We start from the raw sequence: 14421 nt of genomic DNA, 5'->3' as shown, positions 1-14421 counted from the left end.
ACTCTTTCACACATTGAATAAATCAATTACTGCCTCTCACCATTATTGTCAATAGAGTCACAGAATACAGATATAGAGTACATAGATTATACTGAGTGATGCACAGAATATCCAGTGGAGCTGAAGATGGTAACAGGTGTTAACCAGGGGTGTGTGTGTGTGTGTGTGTGTGTGTGTGTGTGTGTGTGTGTGTGTGTGTGTGTGTGTGTGTGTGTGTGTGTGTGTGTGTGTGTGTGTGTGTGTGTGTGTGTGTGTGTGTGTGTGTTAGATGTAGCCTGACTGTTTAACGCTGAGTGAACAAGAAGAATATGTGTTTTTTGGACAAATACATTTTTGGAGTCTGTTCTGTCCGAGGCCAGTTTGTCTTGACCTTTACATGGCCTCTCTTCCCCTCCCTTTTGCTTTTATTTATATCATTGTTGGGCTCTTTACTCCTTTCAAGGATATTATCATTTACTGCCTTTCGCCTCACTCACAGTGCTGCCTAAGCCTCCCCCTGCACCCCGAGGGCTGTGGTTAGAGAACAAGGCAGCAGTAGCCCAAAAGGCTAAGCGAATCCACAGAAAAACAGGATTAAATGAATTTATGCTCTCCCAGTCAGGAGAGGAAAGGAGGAGGGGGGGGGGGGGGGGGGGGGGGGGGCGAAATAAAGCTAACATGATTTCAGCCCTCCTCACCTCTCCCTGACTCCAACACAAGTATTCTACCCTTGGGCTGACCTCCACCGCCAGACAGCAGTTCCTCTAAAGTGGGGCCCCTTTCCCTCTCCTCGTCTAACAACCCCTGCCCCCCCCCCCCCATCCCTCCCCCCCAACAAGACCACGGCCTCTCTGATTCAGGACTTGGAAAAGAAACCAGAGTAGGGGAAATGTAAGAAGACAGATCATCCTGCAAACCCAGTGTGTGTGTGTGTGTGTGTGTGAGTGTGAGTGTGAGTGTGAGTGTGAGTGAGAGAGAGAGAGAGAGAGAGAGAGAGAGAGAGAGAGAGAGAGAGAGAGAGAGAGAGAGAGAGAGAGAGAGAGAGAGAGAGAGAGAGAGAGAGAGAGAGAGAGAGAGGCAGGACGGTTCTCCAGGTGCACATGTGAGCCTCCATGCTGACATTGAATTTCCTTTATCATGCAACACATTGTGTTAAAAACTTTTTATTAATCCATGTGTGGAGGACAAAACTTATAAAAAGCCGCAGTAGTTTTTTTCTGTGGTGTCTTGAATGAAGTAAATTATAGCCTTTTGAAAAGACAAAACACACACACATGAATCTTTTCCATCTTTACTTGAGGGTGGGGGTGCGGTTTCTCTCGCCTCGGCCACAGTGAGTCTCGGTGTCTGTGCAGCACATAAACCATTTCCCGTGTCTCCTCGCCAAGCCAGTCAGGTGACAAAACCAACATGGTTTTGCTTCAGTCGGTTTTTATTCAAGACATGGAAAAAATTCTACGAGACAAAGTCTTCATTTGTGCTCTTGCTTTTTTATTTAAGCTGCTCTGGTGACCACGCAAGGCGTAATGAAGGAGTGACAGGCCATACATTATTTATGTGTCTGTAAATGATTTGTGTTTAAAAGGAGCCGGCTGTTTGTCATTGAGCACTGCATGTAAAACTCATCTCTTTGATAAGGATGCTGAGAGAAGTCCTTGAACATTTCCACGCTGCTGCGTTGTGCATAATGTAGGTCTAAGGTCCTAAATATATTCCATCCGCATTGTCAAAGCAATTATTGATGATTGAACTCTCTTGGATATGTTTACTGGCATAATACATACAGGGTCATGCACTGTTCACTGGCTTACTAAGACTCACTGAGTGAAGCAGGAGCTCACGCATGTAGACGCTCAACATGGGCAAGCGAGCACACCGTCAAGCATGTGCACACATATTGTATGTACAAGTGTGTGCAGATACAAACAAGCGCCAAGTATGTATTCATCTGACGACTGATGTTTACCAGAGTCTGGACAAATCTCAGAAAATCAGCAAGAATTCAAGCACGTAATTGAAGGGAAGATTCAGTGTTGAAAGCTGAAGCCCGCATCCATCCAGCATAATTTATTTTCCTTCAGAGGAGAAAAGATAATCTGCCATTGTTGTTCTCAGTGCAGAATTTTCCTAAAAGGTAGTTTAAAAAAAAAAGAGAAAAAACGAATGAGATTGTAAAAAAAATATATAACTAAAAGTGTGATTGGAAGTGCCTGGAGTAACTTCTATATCAGCAGACACAAAGCAACATTATTGCAATTTAATTATTATTAATCATCATTTGGATGTGTTTATGTGCTTGCCTGGTGAATGTAAGCCTAATATTCAATCTCTATTAAGCTCTTAAAAAAACTTGCATAGTAATTAAAACCATACAGTCTTCCTGAATGTACTCTTGAACACATTAACAGTGTAATAATCAAAACAAAAAACAGCAGTAGTGACCGGAACCAGTTTTGTTACATGCAGCCGTTCAGGAGGAGCGCCAGCGAGCCAAGGAGAAAAATGAGAACGAGGTGGAGTCCACCAGCTGCGCCAACGAGGACATGCCCGTGGAGAAGATCCTGGAAGCCGAACAGGCGGTGGAACCCAAAACGGAGACCTACATTGAGACCAACCTTGGTGTGCCATCTAACTCGGTGAGTTGATGTTTTTATACATTCTTTGACAAACACTTGTACAGTATGTCATACAATGTGCAATGAGTCATCGCTTTTTGTATATGTGTCCATCAGCATACACATAAACACACAAAGCCAGTTAACTCTTACAGGTCGAATTTAACTTAAATTTAATACAAAAACAACTTTTAAAAAAGAAATGAACTCAGTTTCACTCTTTGCCTGTGATAAGTGGCCATTATATAGATTCAATAAAACACTTCTGACGTGTCTGGATGGAGAAAAGAGTGGACTCACATTTACATGTTATTGTCATATATCAGAACACCTCATTGTCAGTTATTGCTTATGTGGTAGAGAGATTTTTTTAGGGAGTGAAGTACTGAAATACTGAGTTTACAGTACAGCACTGTACTGTAACACCTACTGTCTCTTGTTCTATTCTCTTTTGCCACTTCCTAATAAATCTGATCACTTTTCTTGTGTGTGAAAGCTTCTGAAATGTGCCATTGAGAGAATGGGAACAGATACAATGAAGTGTAATAACTTTACAAGTAGCCTTAACTTGCGTACATACATATACAAAACATAAATATATAGTATAGTGTTTTGCAGTTAAATTGAGCCTAATGCATTTTGAACTAATAGGTTATAAGCTGAAACTTTTGCCAGCGACCATCAGTCAAACTATGCCTTTGTCCAAAACTTAGCGAAGAGAAAACTTGTTTTATCAGATTTATGGCTTGTGCTTTATTTTCTGCTTTCCAAAATCTTCCTGGATCTGTCCCACCGTTGTCCACAGTTTGCTTTAATTTTTTCCAGCTGCAAGTACAGTAGCTCCTATACAGTATCTCAGTTTTACATTGAATTGTATTGTCACGTCAATGTAATTGAGTCCAGAAAGAGCAAATGCATGACGTATAAAGTCAAATTTGTGTGCACACAGAGTATACTTACTTTTTTTTCATTTTTCAATGTAAGAATGTTTTACAGTTGTTTTATTTTTTTTTAGTTTCCTGTTTAATAAACTGTGTTGTCTTTGTTGTGGAGTCTAAAGCTGACATCCTGCTGCCTGCCTGTAGAGATGTTAATGAACATCAGACATAAGTTCTGTTTGTCCCCTCTTTTTTGGTCCCTTTGGAGAGGACTGCTTCTGCTCTACAGCGGTGGTTTACCTGTTCACCTTGTATTGCTTCTTTCTCTCAGCTGTGAGTTCCCTCATCTATCCCCTCAGTATCATCTGGGCACTGTGGGCTGTCTTTGACACAGAGGAGACTAAGAGTGATGAATAATGCAACAGGCAGACTATTCCTGAAAGCATCCCACAAAGCCTCAGCTTTCTCAGGAATTCTGCTGGAACATGAGAAACAGAGGAGCTGTGCATCAGCCTACCAAAGGAGGCAGGGGGAAGGGGAGGGGGGTGACAGAGGGTGAGACTGAAGGAGGGAGAGAGAGAGAGGGAGGGCTTCTTTTGGGATTCGTCTGCTTCAGGGGAGGGAAATGTCCTGTGAAGTAAAGGTAGAAATGTGAAGGCTGTTATGTGAGTAAATGGGTGCTATTTTGGGGGGCCAGATGGAAATGTAGGAGATGAGCGTTGACATTAAGGTGGAGGGAGAAGGAGAGGGGAGTCACGGGGGAGCGGCCGGCAGCTCAGACACACTAATGCACTGAGTGTGTTTGAGCTCAGCCATGGCGGGTCCCTCGATGCCCACTGTCTGCCCGACACCGGGAAGAGGAGGTTTTCTCAGGGCCTACAGAGGAGGTGAAAACAGCACTGATGTGCTGTACAGGCCGGAGAATTTTATAGTTTATCAAGTGGAATCATATCAGAATCACATTGTTATCATGTTATCAGCCTGCTAAGCTGTTCTTATTCCTGACTGATTATTAATTCCTAATGCAAGTAGGTTATGTTTTTTAAAATTTGATAAAATTGTGATTTTTTTTTCTCATTAGTCTACAGTCAATAACTCATTAAAACAAAGAGAAAGCATATTCAGATACTTTATTGTGGCACTTGTGATCACGTGCATCCTGTTTGCTTTTCTCAAGATGTGAACTGAATTGACTGGCATAGTTTAGCGAGGCTCACAAAATTCTCCCGCAAGGACAAAAACCAAGCCATGAAGGAATTCTTCACAGAGCTTTGCAATAAAACTACAGTGAGGCATAGATTGGGGTATAAATCCATTTTCTAAGCTCTGATTGTTTGCAGGACAACAGTGGCCTCAGTGACTGTGAAATGGAACAAGTTTGGAACCAAAAGGGCTCTTCCCATAGAGTTGGCCATCCAGCCAAACTGAAGAACCGGGCAAGACGGGTTCTTGGTCAAGGGTTTAACGAAGAACCCAACCGTGAATCTACTTCTCTAACTCTGTTGTCTAGTCTGATGAGACAAAAACTGGACCTTTTGGGCAGACAGTCGAACACTATGTCTTGTGACCACCAAGCATTTATCATCTGGCTAATACCATCTCTATGGTGAAGCATGATGGCGGCAGCAACATGCTATGGGCGGAGGCTTCTCAGTGGCAGGGACAGGGAGACTGTCAGAATTGAATGGAGGATGAATGCAAGTAAATACAGTGAGGTCCTTGACGAAAACCTGTTCCAGAGTGCAAGCAATCTAGGAACTGGGCTGACGGTTCACCTTCCAGCACAACAATGACTCAGAGCACACAGCCAAGACAACACTGGAGTGGCTTCAGGACTAGTCTCTGAGTGTCCTTGTGTGGCCCAGCCAAAGCCCAGACTTAAACCCCATAACATCTGTGGCGAGACCTGAAGATGGCAGTTCACAGACACGTGCAATTCATTCTGAGGAGTTTGAGAGGATCTGCCAGAAAGAAAAGGATGAACCTTTTTTTTGTTGTTTTTGAATATTTTAAAGGTCAGTTTACCAAATTCAGAGCATTACTTACTTAATACCTAAAAGTGCAATATCTACAAGTTTAGTGTTTTTTTATGCCAAATATTTTAACGTCTTTACTCATCAAACTTTGGCTGCCACCCTAATACAACAGAGCAGAAAAAAAGAGTTTTAAATTAAATTTTGAGTTCTTTTAGCGCCACAAACAAACCTCTGTTCTTCTCCATTGTGTTGAAGTGGCAGCCGAGATCTCCAGAGACTCAAGAAGTGCACAGGTGGTCCAGGGATAAAGTTTCCTTCCACTTCCACCAAGACACAGTGTTTGATTCCCAGCATTGGTACATGTGTTCTCACAAGTACAGTTGGTCATGTTAGGAAGCTAGGAAGGGCTGTCTAGTGATTGTCTCTAGTTGGTTATGCCCTCCTGCTGATGTCCCTAGCTGGCAGGTGGAAGGTGGAAGGAGGCGACTGTATCAAGGATCATGGAGGCAGCATTATCTGCCAGCAGCAGAGTTAACAGTGGTGACGACTGCAGAGTGCATTCCAAATTTGGAAGAAGACTGGGGGAAAAAACAACTGGTAAACTAGAACCAAAACTACCAGCAAGGCTAGATACCACTAGGAAAAAGCAAGGAGATATATATTTTTTTTATTTTTTTTTTGACACTTTGGTTGAACTGACACTGAAACTGAATTGGACCCCAGAATGTTGCTGGAGTACTGGCATGCAGGCTGTCCTGACCACAAGGACTCCCCGTCTCTCTGAGTCCCGTCCCCCTGCCTCCCCCTCTGCGAGGTCTCCATTGTGAGGCGCTGCCCCGTGCTATAATTAATCACAGGGCCCAGGCCACGAGTGTACACCATGAATAGGCCACTGCCACTGTCTAATGACCGGGGTCTGACCACGCTGAATAAAGTGTGTTTATCTCATGGTGACCTAGAACAGGAGTTAAACAGGCGTTAGTAATGTGCCTTCAATCAGACAAGGGGAGGTCTTCTCTTGAGGAGAAGGGGTAGAGGAAAAGATGTTGTCATTCACGAATCCTGAGGGTGTTTCTTTACTTTGCTTTTTTTGTTTTTAATGTTTTGTTATTTCTGGAAGGCTGTTTTACTGGCTATGCATTAACTTATATAAAGGTTTTGTTTCTTATCTTTTGTTGAGCTTAAGACAGGAAACGTTGCTGTTATTTAGATGATAATTAGCTGATTCACCCCCTGCCAACATATGAGGACAGTTTCTTTTTTCAGTCTGAAAAAGTGGGGCACTTCAGTAATTCATTTTCATGCTGATCGGTACGAGTACCCAATTTTCTCTGTGTTGTCACGCTAGTATAGTCTGGTTCAAGCAGAATAATGAAAAATTGAAAGGCAAATCTTTCGTCTCCCCTCCTGAAGTGATGAAAATTTCATAGGACAGTATGCAAGCCTGGCATTTCTCTAAGTTGGGATGATCGACCACGTCGGCCTAGCGCGCTATAAAACCTTTGATTCGCTGGGGATGAAGACATTGGTGTTTGTGGCAAGCATTCAGAAAAGCTGTTCAAAGATGCAGTAACTTTAAATTTCTTCTCTTACTTTTTGTCTTATGTGGATGGTTTAGTTTTGGTTCTTTCTGCTTATTTGCATCACATTTTCAGCTGTCCATCAGAATGATTGTCACAGTAGAAGAAGAGGAAGTAGCTCTTAACAGGTGAGCTGTGAGATATTCCCATGTGCACTTTTGTACTTTCATACGTGCAGGTTGATGTTATTCCCTCACAGGTCACAGTGGGCTCCCCCATTGTGGCTTGATAACATCCTAAATGCTGCTGTGTGACTTTGAACAGTAAGTACAGTAATGTGATGCCTGAGGATTGTAGCAGGAAAGTGTAAGCTCCTCTCCCCTGTCATCTCCGCAGACAGAGGCAAAGAAACCAGGTCAGTGTAAACACGGCTAAGATAGTCATACAACATTCATGAGGCTTGTCATGGTTAACGAGAACCCTGGGACTTGTATTTTTATGAGGAGGGGTGGCTTGACTGTGGTGCACACTGAAGCCCCCCTTTTGTTTTTCTTTGTTTTGGCTTTGGCCCTTTGGAATGAATTAGCTGAATCTGTTAATGTGTTTTTTAGAGGAAGCACAGCTCACGAAAGCTGTCGCATTGAGCTGTGCCGTCCACGTCTCCCGTGGAGATCAGATGCTGAAATATTCATAAGATGCCTGTTTTCTTTCTTCCCCTAAAGAAAAAAAAAAGACGACTTTTAGTTTTCAAAACAGTGTATGCTTTGTGTCTGGTTTAAGTTTTTCATATTTCAGCTGCATTTCTGTGATACTCCGCAGTCAGTGTGAGGTTCAAACCGCAGGGAGGGAACGTGGAGGAGTGGATGGGATGGTCTCTGGCCTGCCTATTAGAAAAGGAGAGTGTGAGTGGAGGGATGTTTTCTCCTTCATCTTGAGCTAATCTTCTCTTGAGAGCTGCCGTTGATGTCGGGATCCTCCGAGCTTTTAGCATCGATCGGTGGGATTTGGCAAAGGAAGTTGGGGAGAAGTTGCTGACTGTTTTTTGTCAGAGTGCGAGTTCACACAGGGATACTTAGAATTTAAGAATGTTTACTTGATTTAAAATTATGCACAAAAGCGTGTGCATAAAGCCTTTGTTTACTCACATACATGTCAAGGGTATGCACTCATGGGATGACTTGTTAGAGGTACTCGTTAGAGATTGACAGTATTGTTTGGGATTTTTCCCCCCCTGCCCCGATGAATTTACATTGTACTGAGTTAGTCATATTGTATGTGTGTTCCATTAGTATTCCACCACTGCTTGTAAACTCCCTGTGGGTCTCAGAATAGTGCTTCCCAATCTGATGTATCAGGACAGTTAAGGACAGGCAGTCCTTGTCTTTGAACTGGTGCTGAAATGGTACACAGAAACAATGATCTTTACAGGAAAACCCCTCATGTTCATGTTCAGCAGTGTAGCTCATACCCTTTGTATATTCATTCTGGCCTTAGCAGTTTCTTTAGGATGGCACCAGGGTTTTGTAAAGTGTTTTTCATTAAATCTGGCACTTCTTGGGACAACACAACTAAAAGAAACACTAATTAAATATATACAATAATTTAACAGTTTCTCTATTAGAATTTAATTCCTGGTAGATTAGAAAAAGTTCTCAGAAAACATGTTTTAGACCACAGTGAAAAAAGATTTGTCCTCAGCCTTTCTTCCAGCCTTTATTCTCATCCCCTCTAGGCTTAAGTAGGTCTAATGAAGTGGAATTAATAAAGGATTATAGCTTTCCTTAATTCACCTGGACATTTTATTTCATGGTCGTCAGGGTTCCTATATTGGGCACTAAATGGGAAATGTAAAGTGAAGTCTATTTGCCAGATCTACAAAGAACAGCTGGTTTTTATCATTTATTAATTTTTTTTTCTACTTAGAAATGTTGACCTTCAATAACAACAGTGAGTTTAATATGAGTTTTTCATTTAAAAATAAGGTCTTGGTTGAATGTAGAATAGTTACGCAGCAAATGTAATTCGCAGCATTATTGCGAATAAATTTAAATAATCGTCGTATGCAATCATTTGTAGATTTGACAAAGCTTTGCCTGGTCTGGTAATAGCCCCCATTTGAGCTCCTAAGAGCTTGTTCTGTGGTGAAGTGTCAGCAGAGTGTCAGGAGGGGCCTCTTGAGCTCCACTAGCTGTCCGAAAGGCTGATTTGTGTGTCGGATAAAAGGTCCCCAAAGAAAGAGTCTGCATGGTGAAAGTTGTTGTTTCAGCGGCAGCTCTCTGCAGGTATTTCCTCCACGAGCTGGGACAGAATCACTGTTTGTTTTGTCTTCCCACTTGCTCCTCTTCAGAGGAAATTATTCACAGCGTAGTACTCATGTTAGCTCAAATATGTGTGTGTGTGTGTGTGAGAGAGAGAGAGGATGAATGGTGCTATGTAGCCTATGCTATGACACCTATTCATTTCATGCATTACCTGAATTTCTCACTCCCAGATTTGTGTGTGTTTGTCTCTTTTTCCCTGCAGCCCAACGACCCAGTGACAAATATCTGTCAGGCGGCTGACAAGCAACTCTTTACTCTGGTGGAGTGGGCCAAGAGGATCCCACATTTCTCTGAGCTGCCGCTGGACGACCAGGTCATCCTTCTACGAGCAGGTCTGTCAAAAAGGCCTTAAACGAGTTCATAAAAAAAGCTGATAAAAACAGCAGATTTAAGTATTGTGCACAATCAACAAACAGTGGTGATGACTTTTTAATAAAGTTTTAACTTTTTTTTTTTAATAAAAGTGGATAGAACCACCTGGAACCAGGAGCTGACATCAAATAATGTACAAAAAACACACAAACTGACTCCTATCTAAGTAATCATTGTCTTATCATGGTTAAAATGATGAAGTGAGCAAGTTGTAAGATCCTGCTCAACAGTAAATAACTGTTTATGTTATAGAATATAAACAGGAAAAATACAGAAACATGTTGCTGCTGATAAAGGAAACCTATGAGAAAACACACAACTGCAGATGTTAGCGCTCATTCTCTCTCTCTCTCTCTCTCTCTCTCTCTCTCTCTCTCTCTCTCTCTCTCTCTCTCTCTCTCTCTCTCTCTCTCTCTCTCTCTCTCTCTCTCTGTATCTGGGTAGAAAAATCTAATGAAAACAGAACTTGAATAGACTAATCTGGTGAATAACTCTCTCGGTCATGTGACTGACACAAGCGTCAGACCCACCAAGGTCAGAACAGCTCATTGTGTGTATCTGCTGTATGTGGAAAAGCAAGTTAACCACAGAAGCAGCCCTGTAAAAACAGAGTGAATCATCTGTCACTTCTGTTGCATTCACCAACATCACATGCAGGAAGGTCTTTCGGGTTCTCCCAACACATTGCCCTTGTTGGCTGCCTGTCGCTCCAGATCACACCATTATATTCTAAATCCACCTCTGGGGGAAAAAAAAAAATGCTATTACACACCCACCCCTTACCTTGAAAAAAAAATCCTCCCATCATTCCTTATCTTTCGCACATACACTGATGGAGAGACTTCAGCAGAGAGAGACATTATTCTGGAGAGCTCGTCGCTTCTCGGCTCTCAGGTTTTCTATAAATAACCGCTTTAGTTCTGCTGTATCACAGATAAAAGCATCCCAGCTCCTCTCATACCCAACTCAACTCTGGGGAGAAGAGGCAAGTGTTGCCAGGCAGAACTGTTAAAGGAGCCCTGTCACTCAAAAGGCAGCGTCTTGTGTCTTCACTGCTCTCTGTGTCAAGCCTCTGCTTTGGCACATCAAGCCTGTTGTCTTTATTGTGATGGCAGGCGCAGTTCATCCCTTTTACACGCTTGTCCCTCAGAAAGCATGACTCGAATGTCTTAGTAATAACCTGATGCCTGTGCTTGAGAAAGCTGCACGCTTTTACCGCACAGCTTAATTGATTCATTGAAATTCCCCCTTTGTTGTCAGTTTCATTTTGTTTGAATGCTGTGTGAACTTCTGTACTGGGATTTGCTTGGACTTTTTTTTTTTTTTTTTTTGCCTCATATTTTTCCTCGATCCCTCTCCCCATCTCTCCCTCAGGTTGGAATGAGCTCCTCATTGCATCATTTTCGCACCGTTCGATAGCGGTTAAAGACGGGATTCTGTTGGCAACCGGGCTGCATGTCCACCGCAACAGCGCCCATAGTGCCGGAGTGGGAGCCATCTTTGACAGGTCATTATTACCATGTGACTAAACTTTCCTGCACTTAGAAGCCACTGTGTTTAAACTAATGTAAGTGCAAACTGCAGCTACCGCTTTCAGTGACACTTTAGGCACCACACATTTAAAAGGTGTGTTCAGACAGAACACACAGGGAATTGTAAGTTAGCTCTAAGCTAGCTCGCGGCAGGCATCCTTAGTGCCTGATCACTGATCTATAAGGCTCTAATAAATTATTCCTTAATGTTTCACCAGGAGTGAGCAATTAATAATGACAACTTTTGCTTGCTTGCTTTGTCTTTTTAGGTAGCACACGTTGACTTTATTAGTGCCTTATAACTGATCTATGAAGCATCAATAAAAAAATATAATAACTGCCAATAATGCATTAGTTACAACTTCAAAAACTACATTTATTAGAAAGTGGTTCTCTGAAATATTACGCCTAGAATGAAAGTCACTAGCGTCCTTCATGAAAAGCAAAGCAGCACAGGAACTATTGATCGCCTGCAGTATATTAAATATGTATACCTGTATACATCAGAGGTCACACAGAAATACTGAACTGCACAGAAAATGTCCAAAAAAAAAAACGAAAAAAGCAAACAAACAAAAGAAAAAAAAAAACATGCACGCAAGTCAGTCACAGTGAAGTCAGGTGTGTCCACGAAGCACCGTGCCGACATTCCAGGGCAGCAAACTGTCTGACAGACCGAAATCTCACGAGTCTGCGGCATTACACCCGGAGCTGAACTGAAACACACAGTTTGGAAGGTTATAAAAGATCCAGTCAAACTTTATATTCAGTATTTAATGTTCTTATTGATCAGTATTGTTTGCCAACAATTGTGGGCCATCAATCAATGGCTTGGATAATTAACTTTGAAAATGAAAATTTGAGTTGCTGTCATCAAACCCGTACTACCAGCAGTCTGTGTGTGAATATCTGACTCTTCTCCCCTCTCTCCCTGTGTCTCAGCCCCTCTGATCAGCAGCCTCTGTGCTCACTCATCGGCGTTCACAGCCACAGGACATATTCCATCTCTTCATTAACTGTGGCGAGCATTAAGATACAGAGAACTGATAATGTTATTTTATCTACTCCCCTCTCTCTCTTCACCATACAAATGAAGAGCCTGATTAACTTAAACACTTGAGTCTCCTCTTTTTCCATTTTTTTTTTCCTTCTTCGAGCCCTGTTGTTCCTCCTCAGAGCAAATTGAATTAGAATGAGCTAAGAGCCACAATTGACTTTACTATCCGAGAGTTAGAGGGAGAAAGAAACAGAGGGAGATTTCGGGGGGGGGGGGGGGGGCGGGTAAAGAGCACCGGGGAGAGGGTGTGACTGAGTCAAAGAGGGGTGAGGAGTTCGAGCGACTCCGTGCCCTGGCACTCCCACCAGTGATGTCATACGCAGACAGTGGGAGTGCTGGTGTTAGATTACAGCTTGTGTTTACTCTGTGGCTTTCCTTTTATGAAAACCATGTACTAAATATAATTACTTTGCAGGGTTGTAAACTTTTCCACTGATCTAACTGTGCCTATGTCGGCCGTGAGCGCTCTTGTACGTATTATTTGTTTTTAAATAGATGTGAGCCGGATAGCAGTTAAAAACATATTTTTCAGGTCCCTCTCTAGATCTGGATAATTCACGTGGAGCGTGCTGTGACATTTACAAAAATGAACCAATTAGACTCAAATGGTTTCCTGTGATCTTAACTTTTCTGGCACTTGTTTGCTTCTCTGATATAACACAAAAATAGCCCAGTAGCCAAGAAGGATTAAAGACACTTGAAATAGTTATTGTATGTCTGATTTTAAATGAGCCAAATCTCTGACGTTGTGTGGCTTTTTTTTTCTTTTCTTTTTCATCTCTTTTGTGCAGAGTGCTCACAGAGCTGGTGTCTAAGATGAGGGACATGCAGATGGATAAGACAGAACTGGGGTGCCTTCGAGCTATAGTCCTTTTCAACCCAGGTAACGATCACAATACGTTTCATTTACTGTGAAGCTGTGAATTGGGGCTTTCAAAGATGTGTGGTTTTAAAAGACCATACACTGTAGAACACTGTCTTTTTTTATTCTAGGCTCAATTTCACTTTGAACCAAAAGAATCAGCTGGTAAATCAGAATACAGCACAACTGGAGCTTTTATTAAAGTTCAAAGATCTGTGAGAGCTGTAGGGCTGATACTGTTGCTACTTATAATGAGGTAAAACAGCATTCAACTGACGTTAATATTTGCCAGAATAGAGTATGACTCATTGAGACTTGAAGCCTAAAGTGATCCTCAACACAAACTGTACATGGTGAGTATCAAACACTCTCCCTCAGTAGGGTTGAAATATAACTTTAAAAAAAAAAATGTGTTGCTTCCTCATTAACTCAGCTTGAACTTGTTTTTACAACCAGTTCCAACGGTGACAACTTTCCACAGTGGGAGAAAAAAACAGTTGAAAACATCCATAGAAGCTTCTCAGATCACACCTGCAGCCTAAGCCACTTCTCCACTGCACATCGCTGTTCGAAGTTTTTTTGCCAACATATTTTCACCAAGACGTGGATCTCCACATGGAGGTTTATAGCTTCGAGAAGGACAATAGCAGGACGCAGGAGCAGTGGATCCAGCCATATGTTTGGAACAGACTGAGCATGTGGATGGAGAAGGGGATTATGCTGCAGGAAGAAAATCAATAAATAAAAACATGTCTCCACTGTGATCCTTTGTAAATGAGTGAATCTGCAGTGATGTCAGGAATGAGGAAAGTGCAGATGTTTTACATGAACCTTTCTGAAGCTTAATAAAGAGTAGTGATGCTCAAATGTTAGATGTTGGGTGGAGTGTAGTTTTAGCTTTAATACTGGTGACTCAGCTTAATGTAACATGAGAACTTTTTTTTTAGTCTAACTTTGGACTTAGGTCCAACTGTTATGGTACATATTTGATTGATGAATGAAGGTAAAGCAATGCATTCTTGTTTATTTTATAAATGACATCTTCATGTGCTTTCGATGGCGTTTTCCTTCCAAAATCTGACCAAAGAAAGTTCATGACAGTGAGTGTCACTCCTCCTCTGTATTTACACCTCACCCACATCGCACCAAAGTTTACTAAACCAAGCCATCAGTGTGACCCAGGTTTTTAATGACTCAGTGTGGGAGCCTTCCTCCGGCCCACAGATCCACAGTGGCCCCGCACACACACTGATCCTCTGTGTTCCACGTTTTGTTCAGACCACATCCAGGCCCTCCTGGCTCCGGTTCA

General features: G+C 42.2%; 1 protein-coding gene across 5 annotated transcripts in view; it reads left to right on the top strand.

Moving 5' to 3' along the window:
• rxraa (retinoid X receptor, alpha a) overlaps positions 1-14421 on the top strand; it is a 100931-nt gene that overhangs the window by 84710 nt on the left and 1800 nt on the right. For 2 of the 5 annotated variants that reach the window (XM_041059272.1, XM_041059271.1), the window contains exons 6-9: positions 2446-2615; positions 9492-9621; positions 11036-11168; positions 13042-13133. In XM_041059272.1, coding sequence (XP_040915206.1) covers positions 2446-2615; positions 9492-9621; positions 11036-11168; positions 13042-13133 — 525 coding nt within the window. Of the gene's footprint in view, positions 1-2430; positions 2616-9491; positions 9622-11035; positions 11169-13041; positions 13134-13568; positions 14044-14421 lie in introns of those variants that run through there. The other 3 variants (XM_041059270.1, XM_041059269.1, XM_041059273.1) reach the window with 2 other exon arrangements.

This window comes from Toxotes jaculatrix, chromosome 16 (genome assembly GCF_017976425.1).
Source record: "Toxotes jaculatrix isolate fToxJac2 chromosome 16, fToxJac2.pri, whole genome shotgun sequence".
In the NCBI taxonomy this organism is placed as follows: Eukaryota; Metazoa; Chordata; class Actinopteri; family Toxotidae; genus Toxotes; species Toxotes jaculatrix.
The sequence above is the reverse complement of the archived record's forward strand: the minus strand, read 5'-3'. Positions and strand labels throughout refer to the sequence as shown.